Source organism: Ctenopharyngodon idella, chromosome 4 (assembly GCF_019924925.1).
Source record: "Ctenopharyngodon idella isolate HZGC_01 chromosome 4, HZGC01, whole genome shotgun sequence".
Taxonomy (NCBI): Eukaryota; Metazoa; Chordata; class Actinopteri; order Cypriniformes; family Xenocyprididae; genus Ctenopharyngodon; species Ctenopharyngodon idella.
The window spans coordinates 4,806,851-4,828,560 of record NC_067223.1 but is presented as its reverse complement, the minus strand read 5'-3'; the positions used below and the strand labels follow the sequence as shown (position 1 = coordinate 4,828,560).

The window sequence follows — 21,710 nt, the reverse complement described above, 5'->3', positions numbered from 1 at the left end:
TGGAACACAATCCTTATGTGTTGACATTACAGGGTCTGCTAATTTTGCTCCATGAATTTCACAAAACCATGTCCCAGTTCACCCTAAAATTAAAAGGAAAGAAATAAAAGAACTTGTATTTTGCATTATTAAAATTAAGCCTGTTTATTTCATTATTTTATCTTATTTGTATTTGTTTTGTTTTGTTTTATTTTATATATATATATATATATATTTGTTATATATTCACCAAATTTCTGTTTGTGATATCCACTGCATTTTAACAGAAACAAAAGATATTCTCTTACTTAAATGTAGTGTTTTATTTTATTTTATTTTATTTTGTTTTATTTTATTATATTGTATTTTTATTTTGTTATATATTCACCAAATGATTTTTTTTTGTGATATCCTCTGTTGCATTGTGAAACAGAAACAAAAGATATTCTCTTAATTTAATGTAGTTTTGTTTTATTTTATTTTATTTTATTTTATTTTATTTATTTTTTTAAACCAGCATCATTTAACAGCAGTAATACATTTATTTAGTATAATGATATCATATTTGATATTTTTACAATAATAAAATAAATGAGATAATGATTTTTTTATTGCATAACAGTATAGTGAAAATTACAATGCGTAATGTTAATGGTCTTAAAATATGCTTAATTTCTTTCATTTTGATTTTTGATGTGACCTGGATATGTTCTTGATAGGTTTCGTGAGATTACCTCATACACTGATCATCACATCAGCCATGAGGCCTACAAAATTTTTGCCACAAGAAGAGTTGCACCAGGATAACAGTGTCTTGGCTCAGCTTTGAAACCTCACGACCTCGGTCTGTTGTCCATGCCAGCTCACCACAACAGTTTGTCCATACGTCAGCCTTTAAGTGCACTCCGTTACCATAATTAGTAGGTGCAATCCCGTTTGTGCAAACATTCAACGGAGCATCTCGCTAGCATTTGCCAAAAGTGTTTCCCCCCTCTGCTATTAGCTGCCTGCCGAGTGTATTTCTCCATGCTCCCGTTCAGCGTCTCCAGTGGTATTAAGCTGAGAGAAGCTCTTTCCCACTGATGAGGCCCGGCCAAGCCCGAGCTCCCCACTGACCTCATGTTTAAGTGGGTGTGCAGAGAATGTTGCTCTGGGTTAAAAGAAATAAAAAGAAGGAAAACTACAAACGACTGAGGAAAATCATTACGTGGATCTAATTATGGCTTCTCTCTCACCCTGCATTTACTGTTTTTGAGGTTTTCTGCAAGCCATATTTAGCTGATTTATACATTTATTCATGGCCTTTTTGTTGTTTGTGCATCTGTGTAAGTGTGTTTGTGTTTTTCTGTCATTTGCACTTGGCTGTGTTGCAGCTTTTCTGTGGTGTATAAAAATCATTTTAACTGAGTATCAATGCATGTCTTTCTGTTTTTATATACAGTACATGCATTTATTTATTTATTTTTGCATCACATTCTTTTTCTGAATGAAACTTATGGTATGGTTTTCTGTTTATGTATGCGTGCTCTGTACTCAGAGCTCAAAATGGTAACGCTGCAATCTAAGTGTAGCACTCGGGAGGATTTCTTTGAAATTAACATTCTGAGTGTAAGAAAAAAAAAGAGAGAGTTCTTGTGTATTTGTGGTAATTTCACAGCTCAGTGATCAGAGTATTTCCCAGAGAGCCTCCTGCCTTTGAATCCGAGATCTCACTGGCTGTTGAAGATCAAACTCAAGCACAGTCCCTCATGTGTCCTAATGGAAGAACGTTTACCCTACTAGGTAGGGGTTGCACTACTGATTTCTCTTTATCAAAACAATGTCCAAGTTACTTATCAAAACGTTACTTATCAAAACAATGTCCAAGTTACTTGAATACTCATGGTACCGTTTAAAAAAAAAATAATAATAATAATTTGTCAAGTGTTTATTAATTGACAGCCCAATGTTTGCAACAATTACGTCTCTTACATGTATTGTAAAAAGACTAAAATAATGGGTTTCATTTTGTATTAAAGATAGGCATAACATATTGTAAATTGACACACAACATTATAACCTTTAAATCTGCGTATTTGGCGTAGAACAATATGTGCATACACACACACACACATATTTATTTATTTATTTATTTATTTATTTATTTATTTATTTATTTATGTAAAAGTTAGCCTAGGGGTATTATACAACATTAGCCTCCTCACATAACATCACAGGTCTTCAAAAGTTAAAACACTACTGGATCTGTACTCACATCACTCAGATCTTCACTCAACCAGTTCAAAATTGTTTATAATAGAATAAGACAAAATTCATAAAGTTTATTCGCTGCCATCATCCTCCTGCCCCTAGTCTCGGCCTTTGACATTTCTGATGCATAAGGCACACAAAATTGGAAATGCTTTGGGAGTTCCAAAGTCGTCATTTGATTGGTTAAACTGTACATGGTTTCTGGGAGACGCTTGTGTCACGTTCTTTAATGGTCTGCCTGGAAACAAAGCCATCTTGATGCCAAGCCCCCTCATGGAAGAGGAAAGCCGTGGTGTTTACAACTTTGACGATGAGCGCTTATCAGGATCAACTAAACGCTGGTTTTTCAAAAGTATGTGAAGTTGCAGTAAACTTGCACAAAGGTCTTAAATGAAAAATGTACTAGATGCACGCAGGTCTGTTGTCATAGAGACATCGGCTTTTCATTTTCAGGCCCCTAAACATGACGTGGAACAAGATGAACTGTGATTGGTTGCTTTACATGTCAGTCAGATGGCCTCTTGGGCTGTCCTTGGCCAATGAAAGCTGCGATTGAGTCCAGACCTTCTGCCGTCAGTCTGAAGGTCTAGCTACGCGAGACTATCCTGCCACATACTCTCTTTGGAAGCGGTCATGGCTCGCTGGTTTACGTTAAGTTAAACAATCGCATCGATTATGGTTATTGTGCACTCGAGTGCTCGATGGCTTCCAACAGCACCGACTAGTGGTTAAAGTAGTCGACTACTCGACTAGTCTATGCAGGCCCTACTTCTAGGGAGGCTTTTCCTCAGACACAAGCTTCAGTGAGGCCAGGCACTTTGGTTGGCTGATGCGGTCTTGCTTATAGTCAGCATACCAATTAACCCCAATGGTGTTTAGTGGGGTTCAAGTCTAGGGGCACTGTCATTGTGGAACAGAAAATATACTTTATTTTACTAAATTGTTTGGCTGTATACTTGATTTTATGCACCTGTTAGTCATCAGTGTTGCTGAAATAGCCAAACCCAGTAATTAGATGTGGGTTTTCTCATATTTTTGGCCATGTAATGTATAAAGTTGATGCATTTTGTTGTATATGTTTCTTGTATAGTATATTAAGGTAAAAAATCTGGGATACTTCCATCTTTATATAACTATTGCACCCTTGAGCAAGTCACAATCCCAGGTTGCTGCAGGGAGACTGTACCTGTGGCAATTTCCTATTATCAAAAGATCCTACAGGAATGCTAATGGAATAGCTGTCATAATATTTATTCAATCCTGAAACATCCCAAAGGGACCTATTAAGAATGTTATAACTATCAAGTAAAATCCTCCAGATAAATATCCTAAATCGAGTAGGATCTGTTGGTGTAAAATGAAGAGAGAAGTCAGTGAGTTTGGTGTCAGACCTTGGGGAGGCATTTATTACAAACGAACATCAAAACGAAGGAAAATGCACCGATTTTAAAATTCCGGCCAATATTAATTTGGCACTTTTTATTTTGATGTTATAGCCAATTACCCATAAAGTGCAGATATCAAAAATCTATATATGTGGAAATAATAAGTAAATTAACACCTTAAAAAAATATGAAAGACACATTGATTTTGAGATCTTCAGAATATTACATTTGGCAGTGTTATTAAGTTCTCTTCATGTGGATATGCTACAATAACTAAAAAGGGGCATGGTACATTTGATACCAAAAACGAATATAATTGGTCAGATGTCAAATGATACATTTTTTATTACGGTATACTTGACAGTCCTCTTGTTAATTCAGTCTAGAGCACAGAACTGTGGCATCACAATGTGATTTTAACAACTGTGTGAATTCATTGTTGCAGCATCATTCGGTCAGAAGGTCCTGCTTTGGCTCAATTTTAGCTTGAACTGTAAGCTAGATGTCTGGCTCTTTGTCTCTTGCATTTTGTGTCTGCTGGCTTGATATGTGCCATGACAGCATTTGTTTGGGTTGAAAATCATATCACAGCAGAGCAGAGTCATTATGCTCACAGAGCGAGTCCAATAAAGGATTCGCAACATTATGACAGAGTCTGTGAATACTTAACAGAAGGCAATTTTGTAGGCTTTTGTGAAGAATAATTAAGCATCTTGCTTACCTTTTTTATCAAGAACAAAGCATGACGTCTCTGTCTTTGAATAAACAGGTACAATAGCAAGGGGCACAACTGATTTGGCCCGGGTCGCTGAGTGGAGAATATTGCTGGAGCCACCGTATCAGTAAAGCCAAACATGTGAAGCGAGTTCTACCACATTCTTTCCAGATAAGTAAGAAAAGCCCAAAAGTGGGACTAATTACTTACCGGGCTTTTGTTGAGGCCAAGAAAATGAAACCGGGAACATTCTGGTTTGTCTTAAAACGACAGGAGGTTGATGAGCCTATGTAGGAAGAGAAAACCCTGAATCTGCGGGAACGCCGTGGCGTGTTTGCGAAATTATCTGACTCGATCAATCACCCTGCGTCTAGACCTGCAGACAGACTAATTTTCCTCATTGGATGAAAGCACTTTACAAATTGCATGCTGGACCGAGTATTCTGTGATGTTGAGATAATGCATTCATCGGCTCTTTTGAAGACACAGACAAAACTGATTGTTTTCCTCCAGCCAAGCTTTTCTAGTATCAATCACCTCGCATAGCGTTACGTACCGCATTGATGTAAACAAACAGCAGGAAAGCTCTGCATAATAAGAAAATGTAAGCTGTTGTGTGGAAAAACTGAAACAGACTTACGAAAGTGATATCAACCCATTTGCATGACTCAATCTACTTTAGAAAGCTACTTTGAATTTAGAGGAATCACAAATGAGTGGACTTTATTATTCCAAACAGTCTCACAGTTAAGAAATATTTCGACTTATTTTGACATTGTAAGTCTCTAACTGCAACCCAGAGACATGGGATGAGTCAAAATTATTTTTCCAATGTAATTCCAGCCCTTATGTTTCACTAAACAGCTACGGTTCCCCTCCAGTTTCTCGCTAGGGGCCGCGCTGCACACATACACTCAGGATTAGACGGTCTTCATCCTCTCTCAGGCCTTTTATAGGTCTCTCCCCACGCGCCAATGCCCACCCATGAATGATGAAGTGCCGGGTCATTCATAAGGCAGACATGGCACAGATTAGCACTGCTGTTTATGCTCTGGCAATGCCATGCCCTGTTCCCCGCTCAGGCCCTTAATTGGGCACCACGCGCTCTGGCTTCCTGCCGGTTCCAGCTTCCCATTTGGTTTTCGTCAGCAGCCCATAATGAAGAGAAATGAAGTGAGTGCTTTTACCTCTCAGCACCAGACTACTTAGCCACACGGTCCCTGAACTTTAACTCAGAGTCTCTGAGGCCACAGTTTGGCCATGGCAAATCCATCTTAGAAAATGTTACGGGGCCCCTGTAACAACAACAACACGGTGGCCACGTTCTCATAACTGGGTGCTATCGATATTATTGCTTCTAATGGCTTTATCTGTTTGACACGTTTAAGCAGATTGTGATTTATTACCTGTGGACCCCTTAATCCAAAACGCTGTGTTGTTCTTGCCTTTTGGAGGCAAGTCAAGGTCTGATAAGCTTGTCACAACAGTTTACATCCTGTTAATCTCGCCCGTGAGTTTGGGGCTAGCCCAGGCAAAAGAGTTTGTTCAAGTGTACATGTACACTTGTATAAGAGTACATGTGTAAGGGGAGAATGGGAGTGGGAACTCAAGACAATCTGAATATGTTGATGGAGGTGGGATTGTCGTGCCAAACCTAACACATCGCTGGACGCTCTTCCAGAGGCCGGACCTGCTTCCTGGCCAAACACAATACATCCAGTGTTAGAAAACACAGCATCTCATGTAATCATGTCCTGGCGGCCACACGGTTCCAAGAGTTAAGCAAACAGGCTCTGAAACTTTCTGCTTAAACTATTAGATTTATGGCATTTGGCAAGAAGAAGCCAGATGTTATTGGCTGTGAGATTAATAGATTGTAAACCTGGATATTGATTATTATATTTGCATACTCCTGTGATGGCAAAAGACTACTTTTTTTCCCAACAGTGATTTTATTTAGTTTTACTATTTTATAGCAGGGTTGTGCGTCATTCAGAACTGATTTGAGAATGGCTTTGCAAACGTGTTATTGTTAGATTGAAATAAGGCTGAAATAAAATGGAATATAAATATTCTTAAAGTTGCAGTCTGTAACTTTTTTTCTTGGTTAAAAATAATCCAAAATCAATTTTTGAGCAAGTACATAACCAGCCAGTGTTCAAAACTATCTCCTTACCTTAGCCCGATTCACAACGCTAAGCTTGTAATAATGTGTTGTGTAGCGGTACTGGTAGGTTTCCGCGGGAAATTTGAGCATGCCGCTGTTCGTCTTTGCGTCATTATGTCACGTTTTTTTACATAAAGAAGGAGTCCAAGCTAGTAGGCTATATGTGAGGATGCTGCAGGTGGCGGATCATTTATAGCCTTTTCTCACATCGGCTGGAATAAATTTATCATTTTGATGGCGGATTGTATGGTATGACAAATGGACAATTAGGGATTAGACTGTACAGAAATTGAAATCTACAGGTAACGCTAATACACACTAAGTATAACAAGAATAATAATTTGCATGGTTTGATGTGATATGAGCTAAGCGATCATTAGATTTAATCACCATTGGTAGCGTTTATTGTAATGCCTTTTTTTTTCTCAGCTGGTCAGAACAAAAGGGGCAGATTTGTTACTTACTTGTTTAGATGACATTTACCAGTGAAAATGTTTATTTTGGTCATACTTCCAAGACTACAATCTGTGATTCCAAAGTACTTGTACAGTATCCACCGGTGATTGACAGACACACATTCTCCTCAAAGTATTAGATTCATCCGCGCTGAGGAGCCGTGCCGATGCACAACCCACGTAAAGATTATAATTCTGCAAATAACTGCAATTGCAGGTTTTGAACAGACATGGCGACAAAGAGGCAAAACTTATGGACTGCAGCTTTAGCAGTTTGAAATGTTTATTTGACAACTTACTGAAATAAATAAGTTTAAGTTGAAGCGCTAAAGTAACTAAACTAAAATTGAAAAAAAAAAAAAAAAATATATATATATATATATATGTCAGGGTTTTTCCTGGCTCAAAATGAGGCGGAGGTGGTAAAATCCTGATCACGGCAGAAAAAAAAAACACTTTTACAAGCATGTATTTTAGGTATTTTAATATTAAGAGAATAAGATTTGTATTTTGAGAACACTATCATATATACAGTGTTTCCACAGGATTGTGTTTTCTGTGGTGGTTGTACTTCTGTCCCTGTAGCGGGGGTCCGGGGGCATGCTCCCCCCTAAGAAAATTTTGTACATTTTAAAGATAAATTCATTAATCTGGTGCACTTTGAGAGTTCAAAATTAAGAGCTTCAACCCATGTTCAGTGTGCAAACTGAACAAAGAAAAAGTCTTGTACCTGAACTTTAAAGGGGACGCTATAAGGCTTGTGCGCTAGAGATGTGCGGATCAGCTCGAACATCACCCAAATCCACTGTTAAAAATAAATCATCCATCCGCCAACTTCCCAAACCTACGATATTCTCTGATTTAGATATCTGCACCTGATCATCACAAAATAATTATTCAAATTCTCCAGTGTTAAAGCTGCAATATGTAAAATTTTTGCATTAAAATATCCAAAAACCACTAGGCCAGTGTTATATATTTTGTTCACTTGAGTACTTACAATATCCCAAATGTTTCCAATTATTTGTAAATCGTGAGAAAATTGCAATTTTAACCAAGGCTCCGGGACGTGTGAGGAGTCGCCTGGCAATTGCGTCCAATTGGTTTCCGTTTTATTTTGTAGAAACCATGGAAACAACAAAGACGCTTTAATATATTACATGTTTTAATAGACAAGGGAACAACTGTTTGGTTACATTTATAGACAGAAAACTATTGATATATAGCTCAACACGTTTAGTCTTATTGTTTAAATCTAATTTTCTTGATTATTTGTGAAATAAATAATTTGTGATTATTTATTTTTAGTAACAGTAATACAGAATTTTCTCCATCATACAATACATTTTAAAATGAATTCCATGCCATTTATCAACACAAGCCATCCAGCATTTAATATGATATTCTAAAATCGATCAAGCTTACTGCAGTGTGTCTCAAACAAGTGTCTCACAGCAGCCGCCGAGCGAACGCACAGAGAAACGTTATAACATAATTTTCAACACTCTCAAATGTATCTAATATGATAAACAGAGCTGCGTTACCTCATATTCATGACTGGAAAAGCGGAAGCGGCGCCGGCGACTGTGGCATAATAAAAGTTCTGCTGCTCGTGAGTCGTGTGTTGCGCAATCGCTCCAGCGGCCTCGTTCAGCTCCCACAACACTCGGTCCTGCTCTGCTTCATACTACAATAACGTTAACAATCGCATCCATGAACATGATTTCTGCCTATCCCGATTTATTTCCACCGGCTGTGAGGTGAAGACCACATGTCCCAAGATTCCGGGCTCAAACTTGGCGTCATCAAACTACGCCTTTGTTTTGAATAGGCGCCCCCTAGCGGATGGAAAAACTACATAGTGCACCTTTAAGCATGATGATATAATAACATATGACAATTAAGTAGGCTGCTTTTAAATAAATATCTAAAATAAAAGTTCTTCTTTGGCAAAATTACGTTTCCTTAATAGCCTGTAAACACAGGTTTAACTTTCAAACTAAAATTGTCACTGTTTCATTACATCATTGTTGAAAAAACACTCTTATCAGAATAATAAGTTTGTGTATATTTTTAGTTAAAGCTGTTAAGTTTTTTAGCAATATCTCATGGTGGGGGGGTTCCTTTGTGTTTTATATAATGACCACTCGAAGGTGCTCTAGGCATATGGTTTTCTTGATTGGTTTTCCCTGAATAGAAATGCGTTGTTGTTAAAAACGAAAGTAAAAGAGTGACGCACATTCCTTGCGTTTTACTAAATGAGAGTTCCGTGTCTTTATTAAAATCAACATGTTAATGATTTATCTCTCATCCACCCGCGACCCACCCGCAATTACTTGGAATGTTATTTGTATTACTTGGCCGGCCCGACCCATGGATTATCGGATGCGGATAACCGCGATCCGCGGATCACTTTCGTGCGCTCTCGCAGAATGTCCTGAGCGGCTCCGTTCGAGGCCAGCAAGTTGTAGGGCCATAGTGAAAGCGACCTTTTCAGCACGGAACCCCATTTTTTGCAGTGGGGATGGGCGGAACGGTTCAAGAATGGATACAGGCTGGTTTTTTAAAAAAAAAAAAAAAAAAAAAAAAAGTTTGCTTTATAGGTAGACTTCCCAGAATGCACGTGCAACCGTCTTTTTCTTTTAACTTCTTGTTCAGTGGGGTCAATACAATTCATGTACTATATTGTGTGTTTTTGGCCTAACTTGCTCTGTAACATCAAACATAAGCTAAGTCACACTAAAATGTCTTTCCAAAGAAGTTCAAAAGAAAAAAAAATGTCCCCTAATCTTAGTGAATCTGACGTTTGAATAGCTTTAGTGGAGAAGATTTCTTCAAAGCAGTGATATGTGTGCGTGGGTGATTAGTAATAGAGCATAATGCATCTGATGTAAATACAGTATTTCGTAGCTAATGAGTCAGAATCCATTAGAGGGGCCTTTCTTCTTGCATTGCGGCCACTTGGGCATTTTAAGTTTTTAGAGGAAGGCGTGGATTGAGACTCTCATAGCTGATGATTACACAGAGCAGAGGCCCATCATAAACACGCTGCTGCAGATGAAAGAGCTGTGCTCTTCACTCAAGCACACACGAGGCTCTGATCTGTGCAAGTTGTGTGGGCAAAGCCCCATTAAGCTTTTAGCATGCTCACATACATAGGCCAAAGTGATGACTCCAAAACCTCTAACCCCATTTAACAACACCTATCAGTTAATGAGGGGCAGAGTGAAGAGGAATAATTTACTCTGCTGATGAATATCAGTGCTTCCATCCCATGGTGCTAAAGCTCACCAGTATTTACACAGTCATTTACATGCTCATGTTGAATGTAGGCTAAATGGTCTGATGCTGCCAACCTGAGACTGTTTGTATCACAGCTGTTGGGGTGATGATTGTATGATGTTCCTGTTGAGCTGCAGGTAAACAGCTGCCTGAACTCATTGAAGACAAACAGGAAACTGTGTCATATGTTTGTATCACACTCACAAGGGAAACATTCTGTATTCAACAGCTTTCGCACTTTTTCCCATTTCACTCTTTTGGAGGAGTGCTAATTCTGGTAACAAACTGCCTTTTTAGACAGAAAATGGCTGACTGGTTGATTGACATGTAAATTAAGGATGCACAAGCACTGAAATTGTGATACTGATAAGCCGATAATTATTTTAATGTTGTAGACAATTATAACTAATAAATGATCCTATACTTTTTTTTTTTTTTTTTAAGGGGAAAAGGATTAAAAAGGCTCTAGTACACACTAAAAACAAAAGCAAATCGTTGCCAGAAGGGAGCACAAAATGGGCATTCGATCATATTGTGATTATCACAACATAAACTAATTTGAATTAGAAATTTACATTAAAAAAAAAAAAAAAAATCATACAAATAGGGGATTTGAATGATTAGCCAAAGTAGATATATTTATAAAATATTATAAAAAATAATTATAAAATTTTTGAACTATTTAAAAAATGAATCAAATGAAAAAAAAAAAAAAAAAAAAAATTTAATATAATATTAATTTTATGTTACACTCTAAAAAATACTGGGTTAAAAAACCCAGCACTAGGTCAAAATTGGACAAAACCAGTGTTGGGTTGTTTTTACCCAGTTGGTTGGGTTAAATGTTGGGTTGTTTAATTAAACTTAGCTATTGATTAAAAATTACTATATTGCTGACTTGAAATGAACCCAAAATACATTGAAAATTAAAATCACACACTGATTCCTGGCGTAAGCGCAGCGGTGTGTTGCCGAAATGATGAGCTGCAAATATCAGACCGTTACTCCGTGTTTCTCATAGACGAAAAATATTGTGACAGGCTTCTTATAACCTGTACATAAACAAACAGTACAGATTCTGAGAACATATTTCAACATCCAGATTAATAATATTCAGTATTATAATGAATGAAAAGTTTATTCAAGGAAAAAGAAGTTTCCATCATGCGAGGTGACCGATGCTGACTGACACATTCAGCTGACTGACATCTCATCCCTGTGTATTACATTCCATAAAATAAAATGATTTACATTACTGTAAAGACTTTATAGACAAAATAAAATATACAAACCTTTGTTTTACCAAAGTAAAGCACCAATTCGGCAGCGCTGACATCTGCTCTCTCCTGATGAGGATGCAAAAAGCCTGTGCTCTGCATAACCCAACAGCCGGGTTGTAGTTAGTAAAGTCACCACTAGGTTGTTGTGTCGGAGGTCGGGTGGGGGAGGGGTGTATTGTTTCAACTGTTAGTGAGATTGACCAGCGTCTAACCCAACGGCTGGGTTACACAAAAATTAACCCAACAAAATGACCCAACAGGTTCATCCCAGCGTTTGGGTAGAAAAAACAGCCCAGAGTTTTTTAGAGTGTAGGGATGCACAGTATATTGGTTACCACAGGTTTTTTTTTTTTTTTTTCTGGGGCTGGTATTACGAAATTGGATATAAACCTGAGCATACAAGTATGATGAGATATATTTCAAGATAAGAAGTGTCTCAAAGAAACCTTTGGATATTTCAAAGATTTGATGCCACACATGGTTTATAATAGTTAGCTGGTAGTCTAGTTCTTGAACAATAAGCCAAGATTTAGCTGCTACAGATGGTCGACCAGCATGTTCTTTATGGTTATACTTGTTGGTTAAGTTAGTTAAGAAGCACAGAAACACCAGCACACCATCATTAAACGTATGCTTTATTTTTCAACAGTGTGCACATCACACGGTTCATAAATGTCTGTGGGTGTGCCGTCTGAGGCTTAGATCAGCCTGTCGTAGACCTGAAGCGGTCAGTGTGCAGACTGGGCTCAAAAAACGCAAACTCATCAAGACGAAGCCTCCAGACGAGCCAAACACCCCGCCGTAGAGCAGTGAGTGTTTGGAGTAATGAGCTGGAAGAGAGTTAGCACACACCACATGGGAGGCCTCCAGTAATGACCTAGTGTCTCCACATCTGGAGCTGCTGAGCTGAGGCCTGCACAAGGAACTGATAGTGGAGTACCACAGGAGCGCAGGCTTGTATCCTGAGTCTTTAATCAGAATCTCTCTCTCTAGGAGCACAGCTCCAGTGTTATGTGCGATCTGTAATGAGCAGGAGATGCAGCCACAGGTGACAGCACTGTATGTTTATCGCATAGAGAAACTGTGGGACTGAGTGCTATTTACAAGGCGCACATGCTGATATCCACAGCAAACACTATAATGAAGCTGGGGGAGAGGAGGGCCGCTCTAGTATAAAAGAATGTTTAAAATAAGAACAGATGCAACAGACATGTTTACATAGGGAGAGAATGTGCTGTAAACACAACTTGGAGGCATCAAGATTTTATAGAGATGTCATATATTAGGGGCCACTTTCTTTTTGAAGCTTTTCCCCCCTTACAGCTCATTAAATAAAGATTCTATAATAAGTTACTATAGTTTTACATGTTTGTTTTTGATTAAAAAAACTGTTTTTGCTACTTTAACTATGACGTCTATATGTAAATGACATCTTGTTCTGAATCCTAGATTGGCGTTATGGTCTGCACTGTAAAAAGTAATACGCTATATCTACTCCATAAAATTTTGGCAACAGATTACAAGCAATATTATTAATTAAATTCAACAAATAGAATTGAGTTAGAATTAATCAAATGAATTTCTTTAGATGTGAACCATTTAAAATGAGTAAAATTTAAGTAAAATGTAAACAAAAACATCTGAATAACAGACAGATGTCAAAGATGAATTAAGAACCAACATTGAAGACACCTGATGATAACAAGCAGAATCTCTGAAGCAAAGAGAAACACAAGAATTAACAGAGGTTTAGATGTTGATTTTATTAAAAAAGTTTGGTCACTATTATGGTGATCAGTGTTTCATTTAGTTCATTTTGCTTTTTATGTCAGTTTGTGGGTTTTTGTAATGGTGTTTGCTAATTTTTAACAATTTAAATGGTTGACTTTTAAGGAATTAATTTGATTAATTCTAACTCAATTTAATTAAACTCAAAGTGTTGAATTTTATCAATAATATTGCTACAATTTTATTGAGTAGATAGAGCGTGCTACTTTTTACACTGTGAAGGGAACTTTGTTGAACTTTGAAATACTTTGAGAGTATACAGTATCTTTCCCTTTTAATAATACAAGTCTGACTGACAGTTTCTTTGTTTATTTATTTTTATTTAATTTATTCAATGATATTTTATATTATTTCATTTATTTATATTTTATTTTGTTAATTTATTTTAATTGTTTATTTTAAAAATTTTATATATTTACTATTATTTATGTTTTTTTTTTGTTTTGTTTTTTTTGTGATATCCGCTATTGCGTTTTAAAATAGAAATATAAAATATACCCAATGTCTCAGTGCTGAATTATCTCACCTTTTTATTACTATATGAGGTTAGGTTTAGCTGCTGTTTGTTAGCCACTCATCCTTGTCTTTGGTGAATGCTTTTACCCTGTAAGGCAGTGGATGGCCGTGACTCCATGCTGTTTGTTAAAGGCAACTAGTGCCAGGATAAGCCACCTTGGAATGCAGGCTGGTGTGTTAGTGTTGATGTGAAAAGAGTACTTGCTGATGAGCCAGCTGCGCGTGTGGATGTAATCTGTTAGGGTTTGATATTAAGCCTCAAAGAAACAATGCAGGAACCTGGTCTGGTATATTGTATAGTTCAGTTACGTATATATATATATATATATATATATATATATATGTATATTTATATATATGTATATTTATATATATATATATATATATATATATATATATATACATACAGGTATAGCTTTGATTAGACCTTAGAAGAAGTTTATGAGCATTTTCCATTGACTTCTAGATTCTAAGTTGAATCTGCTGTGCTGTGCTGTGCATATTTGTTATGATTATGAAGATTAACGTTGTAATTCATAATGCACTTTTTTCCTCTATGTGTGTAAATCTAATTTCCACAATGTCTGGTGTGCATATTTTTGGACCCAATAATCCCTCAGTAAGTTTTGAAGTGGACTGGACCTTTAACAGTTTGTCTGTGTTTGTTATTCTAACCTTGGCTACATAACTGCTGACTCCTGGGCAGCTGACTGTTCACTGATCTACTATTGTGTTTGTCCATGTTAGTATTATTCTTCTGGGATCTTTTATTTGGGACTGAGCCCAGTGTTGTGGTGGCCTCTTCCTCTGGTTCAGAATGATGGCTGACCTCCCTTTCATGTTATTTTTAGGCCACAATAGGCACATTTGTACTTACTGTACATCCCTGCCTCTTGCTTATTGTTCTGGTTGGTAAGTGAGCATTGATTCCCTGCTTGAGTTTCATCAAAACCAGCTGTAAAATGTTTCAAAAGATATCAAATCTTGCACTAGAAATAAAGAAAGAGATGGAGAGAGCAAGACATGGGGGAAGACCATAGTTAGTATCTAAAAATATTGCACAGAGAATAGCTTTTTTTTTTATGGCAGTTTGTGTCAGGAATGAGGGTTGCGCAAGTGCAGTATACTCAGAGCATGTCTGTATGATTGGTACTGTTTTATATGGCACCAGGGCTGGGATTCTCTTTATATATGTGTCTCAATGACGTTACTTTTTTTCCCTTATATCACTTTACATAGTCTTATGTTAATTCATTAAAATTGTTAAATTATGTTAATTTTGAGGTTTGATTGTTGTAGATGAAGTTGACCATGTAGGAATGTGGCAGCACTGTTTTTGGGTGAAAGTAGAAGATTTCCTTCTGGGATTAGGATGCGGCTTTGATTCACTGTAGTGTTATTTCCACCCAGTCCTTTTTGGGATGTGGCCAAGCCACCCGCTCCAAACATGTTCTCCGGGCAGCTGGAATTTCTTTGACGTTTTTGCTAAATGTGTGTTTATAAATTTGGCTGTTTGAAAAAGGATAGTTCACATTCCATTTGTTCCGACCCCTTTGAATCCGAAATGGAGCACAATTGCTCCCACTAAAATGAATTGTTTCAATCTGTTTCACTACTCGTCTCCATCATGGTGGCCTCAAGGGCTCAAGACTTCAATATGAAGAAGAAACGGTGACTAATAAATTGAATAGATGTTCTTCCATCACTTCTAACCAGTGTCATGTCCTGATACTCTGTGATTCACTCCAGACTAGAAGTCTTTGCAAGGATTAGCATGGTAGGAGAACCTGGGAAAGCACTCTTCTGATGCTAATGATGAAAAATGAATACCATCATAGTGAATAAAGCTTATCTCTCGAGCCTGTAACCCATCAGGCAGAGAGTGAGAGCCAATGGAGGGCGTCAAAGGTTGACTGGTGAGTAGGAATCCATGACTCCAGCACCCTGTATGTGTGTTTTCTTTTCCATGCCATCCTATATGCAGAGCCGAGATAAGCATATGCTTGTGGTAGGGACCAGGTGCGTGACTATCAGTCTCTCAAGGGATTTGTATTGACAGGGGAGGGTCCAGAGGGGATGCAAGAGGGTCAACCCATCTCTCATTCTCTTTTTCAGTCTCTCTTTCTACCCGTCTCTCCCTCCCTGCTTGACGTCAGGTTCCACGCAGAGATGTTCCGTATAATCAGGAACCAGTGCTTTGGTTCTGCCTGGTATTCCTTTTTTAGTAACCGGTGGGATTTGTTGTTGGAGAAACACCTCAGGCCTCTCACTAAATTCTGTTTCATGGATGAACGTGGTGACCAGGAACTAGTCAGCTGGAGATTTCCCAGTGCATGCTTTGGTTCATCGTATAATGCTGAACCCTTGCTTTTATCAGTCAGAGAGAAAAGAGAGTATCTCAGCAAACACAGCAGCAGATTTCCTTCCAGGCTCTTTCGTGGAAAGCAGCAAGTTGACTTAATCACACGCTATGATGTTTGGCCAGGAGGTTTGAGTCTTGAGATGCTGAGTTCCTATTTCCTCTCTTGGGCTGTGGCTTTTGGGTCTTCCATAATTCTCCCCCCAACCCAAATGTCTTGAGGTTTCTCCCTCAGCCCACCATTTTCCCCAGTTCTGTTGGAATGCCCTTTTTCCCTGCCACAAGATACTCTACTGTGGCTTTGGAGGCCACCTAGAATGGAGCAACTCTGCTGAGCCCACATTCAGAAATAGAGTTTGAGCATGTAAATTTAGCTCTTATCAGGGCTCTTTGCCTCTTCCAAGGAGTATTGCCCGATCTTATAAGACACATTGTTTGTTGTTAGAATTATGGTCCTTCTGAGGTACAGGCCACAGTTGTCAACTGTGCCTCACTAGAGAAGCCTGAGGGAGTGAACTCTATCATTACCATCATCACCCTGCGGCATCAACAACAATATTACTGTCATTCCCATCAACATCCTCATCATGTTTTATGATCTTTTTCCCCGCATAACCAGCTCTCTAAGAGTATAGGCCCTGATGTGGAGAAAAGTGGTCAAAAATATAAACAGCACACTAGCCATGACCTACCGAGCACCAGTGGAACTGAACCTGGAGGTTGCTCTGCTCCTGTTGACTTTGGCTTTTCTAAGGCAGTTAGCAGCAAACTTTCAGCTCCGATTTACCGCAGTGCATTCTGAAAACAGGTAACTGGAAGCCCGTCATTAAGCAGTGCTTCTCCAGAGCAGCTTGATAAACTCTGTGAGGGAGACATGAAAATTAAACTGGGGCTTCTCTGCTCAAGTAGGAACACATTTCGAAAATGTTTTTTTAATCTGACCTTCTGCCTGGAGCGTTCAGTTACATGTGATCCACTGAGCACCTGGAATCCTGAAGAGGAAATCAAAGTTTCTTTCAATATATAATTGTATATAATTTTCTCACATTGAAGGTATAGTTGTCATTCATTGCTTTGCAGTATTGGTGGGTTGTATAGAAAAGTATGCTGTTGATGAAGGAGGAACATGGAAAAAAAGATGTTCACCATCCCATTAAATGCACTTGATGCTAAATATACCAAACAGACAAGAATATAGGCTTAGTTGTGTGAGCATTGAGTCAATCCCATGAGGTATTAAATAAACTGTAGGTGCTCAGGGTAGGCTTAGGAACTGGACGTTGCTGTGTTAAAGTGTTCCGATGTGGTGGAAATCCTTGCTGTTCCTCCACACATCCCTGCTTTTAAACTGAACCAGATGGGCTCTTTCCATATAAAACTTTCACTCTCTTTTAAGTCTCACACCAGGCTAACGGCTGTTAAAAACCATGGTACATGTCATATTTTGCCCACTTAATAAAGTCTTTAATACATCAAGGGCTGCTCAGTTTCACACCACAGTCGAAAATTCATGTATACAGGCACTTTGCCAGTTACAAAACGGCAGACTGTTTAGTGATCATGGGCAATGATTCGTTGTCCTGTTAGTGGGAAATGAATCGTATCTCCTGGGCTAAACACAAGAAAATGCCCTGATTATTTATTTGACATGAATTAGTAGGAAGGTCGGTGCCAGTGCTGTCAGCGTTGATGTCATGTTCTTCTCTCCACCCATTACTAAATGCTACGCAAAATGTCTGTTGTCAGTCCTCTGTCTCCAAGCCTTCTTGTCTTTCTGAATCTTTACCAACTATTTCTATAAACTGGGTGGGGATAATAGATGAGATGAGAGTGAAAGTAAAGTTGACAGCAGAAAAAAAAGAAAGAGTGAAACAGCGAATTGGAGTTTGGCAGCTAAATCCAGGGAACTAGACAAACAACTTTAGTGTGGATTGTTTCCGGGATTAAAGAGAGTAGACCTTCTATAACATCTGTTTGTGTTGGCTGTCACATATATACAGACTTACTTTTACTCCAAACAACCCCAAATGTTTCCACTGTCTTTCGAGTGTTCTTTTTGCACTCGTTCTTTCATCGCAGCATTCAGTTGTTCCAGCTGCAGCCAGTGTGAGGTGTCTATGTCCACCGTTCTGAGCTGGGTTACGGAGAGACTGTTTTGACAGTTGCAGTCAGAGTGTGACGCGCTGCTGTGGAATGTTCTTCAAATGACAGAGGAAGAACCAGAGAGTTAGATCAGTCGGTGTGTGCATGTGTGTGTGTATGTAAGAGAGATACACACACAGTCAGATCTGGATAATCAGGCAGTGAGGAGAGCAGAGTAGTGGTTACCTTCCAGGGAAGTTCACGCCCCCGAGAGCTGTTTGGTTTTGTAGTGGCGCTCTGTCAGTGAGGAAAGAGGAGGAGTGGAAGAGAGAAAGAAGGAGGGGAGAATGTGTAGTGGAGGAGCCTTCTCAGTTACTGAGAGCAGCACACGCTGTCGGCAACAGAATGAGCGTATCCACGCTCTCACCCTCTAGCAGCACTCTTTAAGAGACCATTCGCCCCCCTCCCACCTCTTATAGCCCCTGCCAGACATCAAGAGCAGACACAGGGCTCTTGTCTCTCTCTCTCTCTCTCCCTTGTGTGAGAAAGCCACGAGAGACAACTCCTCCACTTTTTTCCCCTCCTTATTTCTCTGTTCGTCTTGCACTCTGAGGGACTATGCCGGTAGTTGGCGTTGCATCGAAACTCAGGCAGCCGGCTGTGGGGTCCAAACCCATCCACACTGCACTGCCCATCCCGAACCCTGGGAGGAGCAGCATGGCACATGGACTGGCACCCAGGAGCTCGGAGCTCAGGGTCACAGAATCTTCTATGCTGTCTTGTCAGCTCTCATTCAAGACGGAGATCCACGATAGGAGGTCAACCTTGGTCCCAGCTCCATCTGCAACTTTGGCACGTAGCAGCAGACAGGCAGAGGAGAGCAAGATATGCAAGGTCAGTGAGACATTCATCCATGTGTGCCATGTTTGGGTTGGTCTTTAGACCAGGTACTGGTTCACCCTACAGGTGGCTTTCATGTTGCTTTAGAAGAATGCTGGTTACGGTTCTTGTTTGATTGATTTGGAATTATAATTCAATGCATGTGTGGAAATAGATCAGCCAGATGCGTGGAGGACCATTGCATAATTTTAGCAGGTGCCATAGATCTGTCATGTCTGGACATTTGTATTCTATATGCTGGCAATTATGCAGAAGTTCACTGTATGAATTTGGATGCTTTACATAAAAAAGATATTGAATTAATTATATGGTTTGATTATTTTATTTATTAAAAGGAATAGGTGAAGAAGTAATAACAGTATATTTCATTTTTGCTGAACTATCCCTTTAATATCTTGCTCTTTGCTGAATCATGTGCACTGTTTGAGCATGGCTGGTTTATCATTACAAACCATATCTCTCATGTGGCTGATACTTCCAGTTTACGAACGAGCTGTTGTAGTTTTGCCGAGGCTATTAAGATCTCTATCTGTGAAATGAAGCATGGGGGCAGTTTAGGGGGTGTTTTGCGGGGGTTACTCGGCCACCTGAGAAACCCTTGTGTGAAACAGAGCGGGGCAGTACACTAACTCCCAATCCCCCACGTGTGGTGCTCCGTTACAGATATATGGCTGGTGTTTTCCCTCTTCTGCTCTTTTCTCAGGCTTCACTGTATTAAAAAGGCACAGTTCAAATTGCTAGCGAATGATAGACATGTATGGATTGCCATGAACTCTTACCCATTCAAAACAAAAGCATGCCAAGATTTCTGAAAGCAATTTTCATACATTTGGCTGGAAACCGAAGCAGAGACAGAAGGAAGGCGGGGCACTATGAAGAATCTTTCAAAAATCCCCGCCAAGCAGATTCATTTGAGCTTTTGCTAGACCCGCCTGTCACAACTAAAAAAAAAGTAAACTGTAGGTAAAAGAAGGTAAAAGAAGAACTTTCCTGTTTAGTAAGCTCATCTTGACCGTTGTCTCATTTGTGACGACCTTAGTTTTCCCTCCTCCCTTTTCAGATCCTAAAAGGCTGCATTTTCTTGTAACCTGCAGGAAGTGCGTGCTAACTTCAAAGCAGGGTCGTGGTTGACTGCGCAGGGTTTCTGGTGCAGCGGTCGCGAGCATGTTCGGGGTTGCTGCAGGGCAGTGGGGCCAAGAAAGAGGGGAAGTGTGTTTTATTATTAACTCCGTGCTCCATGACACACTCAAGTGTCATGCCCTTTAGTGAGAAAAAATCACCAGCCTTGTCTCTTCACTTTAGTTTGCTGTTAAAAATGAATGTTAATACTGGTCATAAAACTCAACTGAGCAAGCACTATGTTACAATATTAATAAAAAATGTCATGTTATATAATGCGACTGACTTTTTAATACCTTTCTATCTCCTCAACTAAAGAAATGTCCCACCTGTCCCTTCCTGACGCGTCACAAGGGAACAATTAGTCTTAATGTGGGCTTGTCCACTCAGGTCTTTCAGCTCTCTTTGAAAGGGCTGAAGAGCCTGAGGCAGTACTTACTTTCTCCTGACAGTCTAGTTTTGGTGGAGCTAGCGAAGTTGTCTAAGATCATAATGCAGTGGCATGTCAGAGTGCATTCAGTAGAGGTGGATTTGTTTATACCCACATGCCTGTTTGGACATGTTTGTAGTCGTTCCCACAGAGGGCAGCACATTCACCTTGTTTGGTGTTGATACAGTCTCTATGCGGCTGCAGTTTGATTTGAATCGTGTGTCGAGACAGCAAACTCATGACAAACTTTGCATTCGAGGACATCAGTCTACCGCGTAGCTGGCGGTGTTGTGATCTGCTGGTGCTATTTATCAAGTTTCCAAACAAACAGGAGCTCCACAGAGCAAGATTTAATGTAAACCCTTGGAACAACTTAACAGTTAATGTGCAGACAGATGGCCAGCATGCTGTAGAAGCTCTTTTGGACGCCTTAAGAGCAGTCATCCAAGGGAGTCTGTGTAGTTTACAGTATGCAAGGGCCTCATCTCATGACAGTGTTAGAGACTGTAAAAAAATGACGGTTGTGCAAGGATCATTCCAGTCACTTTCTGCACAGAGTTCTCAGCACAGTTTCCGTGGTAAACAGAGGAAATATGTGGTTGGTCTGGTTGGAGGACTGATTACAGCTTATGCTGTACACTTTATACACCTGAGAATAAGGGCAGTGAGGAGGTGTGTTTGAGAATGTGTGTCTGTGGCAGGCTTGATGAGAGAGAATACGTGAGAAAATATGAACAAAAAGAAGGAAACAAGAGGGTATTTGAATAAACTCTGTCTGGGAAATATGAAGAATTTTATGAACTCTTACACAACTCTACACTGAAAAAAATGGTGTAGGATTTACTTCGAAACAATTTTCACTCAGAAATCTGCTTTTAAATTTCACAAATAATTACAAAGAAATGGCAAACACACTGAATTAAACATAAAAGTTTAAAGTAGAAAGTTTAAAATTCCTTTGAGGAATCTTTTTTTTTTTTTTTTTTTACAGTGCAGTACAGAA

At 39.1% G+C, this 21,710-nt stretch overlaps 2 protein-coding genes across 7 annotated transcripts in view; one reads left to right on the top strand and one right to left on the bottom strand.

Moving 5' to 3' along the window:
• Window positions 1-21,710, bottom strand: part of LOC127510966 (fish-egg lectin-like) — a 736,337-nt gene that overhangs the window by 173,937 nt on the left and 540,690 nt on the right. The window lies entirely within an intron of this gene.
• nav3 (neuron navigator 3) overlaps window positions 18,492-21,710 on the top strand; it is a 169,423-nt gene continuing 166,204 nt past the window's right edge. For 4 of the 5 annotated variants that reach the window (XM_051891150.1, XM_051891148.1, XM_051891147.1 and 1 more), the window contains exon 1: window positions 18,493-19,152. In XM_051891150.1, the coding sequence (XP_051747110.1) occupies window positions 18,877-19,152 (276 nt within the window). In that variant the 5' untranslated portion in view covers window positions 18,493-18,876. Of the gene's footprint in view, window positions 19,153-21,710 lie in introns of all 5 variants that reach the window. The other variant, XM_051891151.1, reaches the window with a different exon arrangement.